The sequence below is a fragment of the Glandiceps talaboti genome, chromosome 23 (genome assembly GCF_964340395.1).
Source record: "Glandiceps talaboti chromosome 23, keGlaTala1.1, whole genome shotgun sequence".
NCBI lineage: Eukaryota > Metazoa > Hemichordata > Enteropneusta > Spengelidae > Glandiceps > Glandiceps talaboti.
The window spans coordinates 13832147-13840731 of record NC_135571.1 but is presented as its reverse complement, the minus strand read 5'-3'; the positions used below and the strand labels follow the sequence as shown (position 1 = coordinate 13840731).

The 8585-nt window shown below is 36.4% G+C and overlaps 1 protein-coding gene across 1 annotated transcript; it reads right to left on the bottom strand.

The window, feature by feature from the left end:
- Positions 1–294: 294 nt before the first annotated feature.
- Positions 295–8585, bottom strand: LOC144452778 (cytochrome P450 4F2-like). The gene is made up of 9 exons (XM_078143931.1): positions 8403–8585; positions 7168–7312; positions 6427–6599; positions 5687–5808; positions 5124–5385; positions 3533–3729; positions 3067–3203; positions 922–1069; positions 295–493 (listed from the first exon to the last, which is right to left on the bottom strand). Exons 1-9 carry the CDS (start codon positions 8583–8585, stop codon positions 295–297), a joined length of 1566 nt encoding a protein of 521 aa, XP_078000057.1.

Sequence of the window (8585 nt, the reverse complement as noted above, 5' to 3'; positions counted from 1 at the left end):
GTGTAAGCCAATTTGACAATACACCACTGACACACACAATTTCTAGTGATACACCAAAATTTGGTGTTCCCCTATCTCTTACTATGTAGTGACTCACAAGAAATCTCAGTTTTTCTCATTTTGACTCACAACAACATTTGGATATCATTAGAGGACACACTGGTACAGTTATAACAACATATTTTGTTATTTGAACAAAGTGGATGAATGGCAGGTTTACTGTTAATCAAGTCAGCGATGTAACCAGGAGTTATTAGTTATGTTTCTCCTTAATTGCATGGTTTAGTATTCCCATTATATTTCTCCCTTTCCAGGATTTGAGTTTCTTATTCTTGGTTGGACAAACAGCGGAAGTCCATGTTCAGCTCGCATAACCAATGCAGAAACTCTTCTAGCAGGAACACCTTCATCAACCGTCAATTCAAAGTTACGTAAGATTAAAGCTATCGTTACTTTCATTTCATTCAGAGCAAAGTTCTGACCAATGCAATTCCTAAAGATAAAAGAATTGAAAAAAAAAATAGATTTAGAAAAAGTAACAATTAAAGGCCAAGATAAGATTAGAATTAGAATCTTGGTGCAAAAAAGTTGTCTGGCAGAGATATAAAAAATATGGTGTTGTACACAAGAATGATCTGGTGAACTTTGTATGGTGCCACTGATAAGATAAAATGCAAGAACCTGGGATTGAAACCCTGGCAATTTAAGGGGATCACTGTTCGAGGAAATTAAAGGCACATTAATTTTGCAAATTAAGATTTTTGGAGAGCCATTTCATGATTTTACATCACTTTAATTAAGTGTGATTGCCACAAAAAAGTGAGTTGAATCTGTTTATCATTTATTGTTCATTTTAGACAAAATGTCTTGACCAGAAACAATGTTTGTTTTGGCCTTTGTGTAGCTCTAAATTAAACTAACCTTGGTCCAGCTGAAAATGGTACAAATGCATAGGGTGAACGTGTCTGACAATTCTCTGGTGTGAACCGCAGTGGGTCAAAGGTCTCGGAATCTTCCCATATGTATGTATTATCATGTAGAGCCATAAACGAAATACCAATCCACTCTCCTAGAATACACACAAATACAATAGTTACACAGTATCCACTCTCCTAGAATACACACAAAGACAATAGTTACATAGTATCCACTCTCCTAGAATACACACAAATACAATTGTTACATAGTATCCACTCTCCTAGAATACACACAAATACAATAGTTACACAGTATCCACTCTCCTAGAATACACACAAAGACAATAGTTACATAGTATCCACTCTCCTAGAATACACACAAATACAAGTGTTACATAGTATCCACTCTCCTAGAATACACACAAATACAATAGTTACATAGTATCCACTCTCCTAGAATACACACAAATACAATAGTTACATAGTATCCACTCTCCTAGAATACACACAAATACAATTGTTACATAGTATCCACTGTCCTAGAATACACACAAAGACAATAGTTACATAGTATCCACTCTCCTAGAATACACACAAATACAAGTGTTACATAGTATTCACTCTCCTAGAATACACACAAATACAATAGTTACATAGTATCCACTCTCCTAGAATACACACAAATACAATTGTTACATAGTATCCACTCTCCTAGAATACACACAAATACAATTGTTACATAGTATCCACTCTCCTAGAATACACACAAATACAATAGTTACATAGTATCCACTCTCCTAGAATACACACAAATACAATAGTTACATAGTATCCACTCTCCTAGAATACACACAAATACAAGTGTTACATAGTATTCACTCTCCTAGAATACACACAAATACAATAGTTACATACTATCCACTCTCCTAGAATACACACAAATACAATTGTTACATAGTATCCACTCTCCTAGAATACACACAAATACAATAGTTACATAGTATCCACTCTCCTAGAATACACACAAATACAATTATTACATAGTATCCACTCTCCTAGAATACACACAAATACAATAGTTACATACTATCCACTCTCCTAGAATACACACAAATACAATAGTTACATAGTATCCACTCTCCTAGAATACACACAAAGATAATAGTTACATAGTATCCACTCTCCTAGAATACACACAAAGATAATACTATCCACTCTCCTAGAATACACACAAATACAATAGTTACATAGTATCCACTCTCCTAGAATACACACAAATACAATTATTACATAGTATCCACTCTCCTAGAATACACACAAAGATAATACTATCCACTCTCCTAGAATACACACAAATACAATAGTTACATAGTATCCACTCTCCTAGAATACACACAAATACAATAGTTACATAGTATCCACTCTCCTAGAATACACACAAATACAATAGTTACATAGTATCCACTCTCCTAGAATACACACAAATACAATAGTTACATAGTATCCACTCTCCTAGAATACACACAAATACAATTGTTACATAGTATCCACTCTCCTAGAATACACACAAATACAATAGTTACATAGTATCCACTCTCCTTGAATACACACAAAGACAATAGTTACATAGTATCCACTCTCCTAGAATACACACAAATACAATTGTTACAGTATCCACTCTCCTAGAATACACACAAATACAATTGTTACATAGTATCCACTCTCCTAGAATACACACAAATACAATTGTTACATAGTATCCACTCTCCTAGAATACACACAAATACAATTGTTACATAGTATCCACTCTCCTAGAATACACACAAATACAATAGTTACATAGTATCCACTCTCCTAGAATACACACAAATACAATAGTTACATAGTATCCACTCTCCTTGAATACACACAAATACAATTATTACATAGTATCCACTCTCCTAGAATACACACAAATACAATTGTTACATAGTATCCACTCTCCTAGAATACACACAAATACAATTGTTACATAGTATCCACTCTCCTAGAATACACACAAATACAATAGTTACATAGTATCCACTCTCCTAGAATACACACAAATACAATTGTTACATAGTATCCACTCTCCTAGAATACACACAAATACAAGTCTTACACAGTTTACCTTGTGGTATAGTAACTTGTAAGTCTGGTATTACCAATGGCTTTGTAAGACGTCTACCTACAAATGGAACTGGTGGGTTGAGTCGCATACTTTCCTTAAGACACATTGTCAGATAAGTTAACTTACTGATGTCATCCCTGTAAAATGAAATAGACAGTGTAACTATGGCAACTAATAAAACAAACATTAAGGAAATCACAAAGTGAGAAATTATGATGGTTTGTTAATGGTTAATGGATGGCTTCTAGTTTACAAACACCTGGTCTGAATGGTTATTGGATGGCGTCTAATGTATGTACAAAAACAACCTTTTCACACACTTTTTTAGCTCTGACATGATGAATGTTATATCACATTGTTTTTCTTCAATTAGGAAAATATAGTAAAGTTGTTTTAAGAATTAACAAATCCAAACTAAATATACATTTGTCATCCATATGATCACTAAAACAAGATATATACAAACCATTCAATGACATCTTCATCCTTGGAGTCTAATATTTTATCAATTTCTTGTCTACATTTTTGTTGATGTTGTGGATTTTTGGCTAAATTATACAAACACCACGATATAGCACTAGCCGTCGTGTCATGACCCTCAAACATAAATGTATCAACCTCGTCTCGTATCTCTTTATCAGTCAAACCAATACCATCTTCATCCTGATAGAACACATATGACACATGTCAGGTCATAACACTAAATAACATGTACAACTGCTGACATCAGACCATGGACTAACAAAACCTGTTACAACTGCTGACATCAGACCATGGATTGAACAAAACCTGTTACAACTGCTGACATCAGACCATGGATTGAACGGAACCTGTTACAAACAGAAAGTTAACAACTGAATTGGATTAATAACACTAATTGGCACAGGATGTTGAACAGCAGAGACTTGTATTACATTCCATGGTTTGATAAGAATAGTTTCCTGGCCTCTTTATGTGTACATGAAATGCCAGGGGAACTTTTTATTTGTTTGGGAACGTGAACTATTATGTAAAGATGCGCCACACAACTGTTTTTATCAAATGATGAAATATTAAGTCTCTGTACTTCCTACATGCACTGCCATATGCTATTAATCAAATCCATCTGTTTACTTCCCCTGTTTGTAACAGGTTCTGTTCCTCCATGGTCTGATGTCGGCAGTTGCATATGCATCCTGTAGTGCTTGACACTTGCACCAGGTTTGATTGAAATTGAGTCGAGGTGATCGAGGTACTGGTGACCACAGATGGATGGATGGGTACACGGACACTCAGACAAATGAATAAACACATGAACAAACAGACACGTGTTATTCCTACAATAGCCCCTCAGTTGGGGGCTAATTAATAGATTAAAGGGACACATGCTGACTTTATACAATTTTTGGATAACAATTTTTGCTGCAAATAAAACACTCTTTCAGTTGATAGAACTAAAGTCTGTATTCTGGAATAATACATAAATGATTTGATGACATAATTTAGTATGCCTACACTAAAATGTTGAGGAAACTGTTATTATACCATAAACTGAGCTAACAATACCAGAAGACAATTAGATATTATTCCCCAATAGTTTACGTCATTCAGCTGAGGGATATATCAGTGACCTAAGGGGCTTTGTCATTACGAGTTGCTAGAGGAGAAGTGACAAACCCTCGGGTCACAAGTATTTTCCAGCTGAATGAAGTACCGGTAAATTAGGGAATAACATGATTATACGTCCACAACTTTGAAGGTTTTGTTCCATATTTTGGACACTTCTCAACCAGTGATGTAGACATTGGGTTGTCATGGTGTGACCTGGGTATACAATCTATATTTTCTGTTCAAGGACAATAACTTGGCTTGAGTATGGTATAATTTGCAATGCCATGCAATGCAAGGCAGCACCAACAAAAATATGTCTCTCCAGAATCCATAGTTAAATTTCCTGGAGTAGTGAGTGTTCCCCTTTGAGGTTATTTTGCTACAAGAGATTACATGTATAGCCATGATTGTATCTAATATAGTGCAGTTAGCTCACAATTTCACAAATAACATTTGTCTTTTCTTACCCTAGCTGCAAGAAGAATATCAAGGAAATCGACATATTTGCGAGTCTTTTTAACTCCCTTTTCTTCCTCCAGTTTTAGAACTGTTTGTCGTTGTTTGATGACATTTTGTGAGTACTGATGAACTGTGTTTAGTGTTTGACGCCATTTATAACCACTGTAAGTCAAATGATAGATGACATCGCTATAGTAGGGTGGAAAGTGTACTCTGTCTTCAACCATTCTGGTCAGCTTATACACAGCCTGTATGTATGGATGGCTTTTACTGCAAAGGTTAAAGGTTAAAGAAAACACAACATTAAAAGGGAGATTACACAGATGCAGAAACACAGTGCACAGACACAAACTAGTACAGAAACAAACCCATATGGCGTAATGTTAAACTGCCTGTCAGTCAGACGTAACACACACACACACACACACACACACACCACACCTACACACATACACACACACCTACACACACACCCCTACACACACCTACACACATACGCCTACACACAAACACACACACACACACACACACACACACACACACACACACACACACACACACACACACTTACCCTGAGACCTGGCAATGACTTTCCTGACTAAAGATACATTTCAATAAGCTATCCAAAGTCAAAAGACTAATATTTTCAAACATCTCCAGAGATCCTTTATTACAATTAGTTGTCCATTTCTCCTGTTGATAAGAAAATAGTATAACTTGCAATGAAATATTTGGATTGTCATAACAATTTGTCAACAAAATCACCCTTAGCAATAAACTCATATGTTGCTACTAGCAACAAACTGATCGGTTGCAACAAACTCACCCATAGCAACAAACTCACCCATAAAACCAAACTACCCATAGCAACAAACTCATCCTTTGCAACAAACTTACCCTTAGCAACAAACTGATCAGTTGCAACAAACTCACCCCTAGCAACAAACTCATCCTTTGCAACAAACTTACCCTTAGCAACAAACTCACCCTTAGCAACAAACTCACCCTTAGCAACAAACTCATCCTTTGCAACAAACTCACCCTTAGCAACAAACTCATACTTAGCAACAAACTTACCCTTAGCAACAAACTCATCCTTAGCAACAAACTTACCCTTAGCAACAAACTCACCCTTAGCAGCAGATTCACCATTAGCAGCAGATTCACCCTTAGCAACAAGCCCGTCCTTTGCAACAAAGTCAACCCACTATCATCAGCAAACCCATCCTTACACACAAACTGCATGAGCCTATGGAAGGCAAAGCAACAAACACATCCACAACACAGTGTAGTAAACTCTCTTGTACTTACCAGCATTGTCTTTGTACATTCATTGAATATTTGTACATATGGTTTGAGGATATCAAAGTGAAAACCAGGTGTTAGTAATCTTCTGTTTCGAAACCACTTATCTCCTTGACTTAACAACAAACCATCTCCTAGCCATGGTTTTACCATTCCGTAGGTGAACTCATCCTTTGGTTCTGTCAACAATTAAATAAACATTAAGTTGGGTTGAACTAGCTCACTCAATAACAAGATGAGTGTGTGATAATAAATGACTCACACAGTTGAGGGAGGATTATACTCACTATGCATTGCCAGGCCTAGGAAATACTGGGATAGACTGTAGAATGACACTGACAAACACAATTGTTGCATTTGTTTGATCTGACCTACCTAACAATGTACTGTTATGTAGACTCTCTCACAGTACTCAGGAGCATCGCTATTACATGTAGCTGTTTTGTATATACAGATATCTACCACACAATTGTACTCGAATATCCTTGTACTGTGGCCCTCATCAAATACATAGGGCTAATCATTCATTGACTTCTTACTGTGATGCTCCATGTTATTGTGATGCCCAGTATCGCAGTAACACTTGGCATTGCTGTAACATGTCAACAAATTTAGCCCTATGCAGTCGATGAGGGCCACAGTACAAGGATATTTGAATACAATCGTGTGGTAGATATCTGTACATACAAAACAGCCCTTGTAGTGATGCGAAGCTCCAGGGACTGTGAGAGAGTCTAACATACATACCTGCAGTTGACAATATTGCCTGTACTGTTTTAGGGTGAGTAAGTATTAGACAAGCATTAAATGGTCCAGCCCAAAGTTGGAATCCATACGGAGCATCAGCAAACTGTTCTTTTGCATACTGGAAGGCTTCCTCATTATTTGTCATCTGTAAACAATCAATTTCATAAGTTCAGAGTGGTTACCATGGTAACAATACATGATAAGACTGATTGATTGATTGACTGACTGACTGACTGACTGTCTGACTGACTGACTGACTGACAGACTGACTGACTGACTGTCTGACTGACTGATAGACTGATAGACTGATTGATAGATTGATTGATTGATTGATTGATTGATTGATTGATTGATTGATTGATTGATTGATTGATTGATATATCAAGTGAAATATAACAATCACAAACTACAGCATACAATGTAGTAAACAAGTGCAGGTACAATACTGTCAGATTTATAAGTTTCAATTCAGTACCAATACTTCTTTCAGACTAATCTATCGGATAAATTTGTCATCAGATTTTAAAATCTACTGGGGGGGGGGGCTTAATTAGGGGTCTATAATTCAGTACAGTCTATCACTCAATCTAAAATGTCTTCATCAACCAAGGGTCTATGCTTTATAAGGTATTGTACATTTATTATTTTTGTTCAGTAAATTGCAGAGAAACTTTAAAATTTGTATCGGCATGTACCTATATATGTAGCTAGGGTACAGTTTCTGTTTATCATTTTGATGAATTTATAGACACAGATATTTGGAACAGTGTTCTGTAAGTGTTAAAGGCTACATGGATTATTACATATGTACCATAGATTAGTTGCACTGGTGCGCGTGCATATATACCACTGGTATTTGTACTGCAGTGTGTAAAAATAACAAAACCTCATGCCATGTGCGGGCCAGAGTATTGGATTACATGTAGATCAAATATTGGTTTGCAAATATACCATACCCAAGTCAATACTTGGAGTATAATTACTCCAAGGTCAATAGCATATGAATAGAACTACAATGCGATGCATGACGAACTCTGCGATGCATGACGAACTGTACGTGTATATAGCCACATCTGGCGTTTTGTACAGTAACAAACGAGACAAGACAACGCTGTGGAGAGTACATGTAAAAGGTAATAAAGTTATCCATAGAATCACCAATGGTAAATGATATTAGCAGGCATGCACATTATTTGTTTACAGAACATTTTAGCCAAATGATTACATAACTTTACCTTATCTAAATTGCCGAAGACAATGTGCCTCTTGAGGCAGGGAAAAGCTGCGAACGCTTCCTCTGTACGCTTTCTCTTCTTTACGAGTTTTACGAACGAAAGAAGGAGTTGGACTAGTACGACCAGTGCCAAAACTGGGGCGACAAGAGAGCCGTATCCATAACCTTTCACTTCCGTCAACAT

Excerpts from the sequence above, each read along its gene's own strand:
- LOC144452778 (XM_078143931.1), bottom strand. The coding sequence starts at position 8,585 with ATGTTGACGGAAGTGAAAGGTTATGGATACGGCTCTCTTGTCGCCCCA. Across the intron at positions 7,313-8,402 it reads TCTTCGGCAATTTAGATAAG|ATGACAAATAATGAGGAAGC; the intron begins GTAAAGTTATGT and ends GATTGTTTACAG. Across the intron at positions 1,070-3,066 it reads ACAAGTTACTATACCACAAG|GAGAGTGGATTGGTATTTCG; the intron begins GTAAACTGTGTA and ends TGTGTATTCTAG.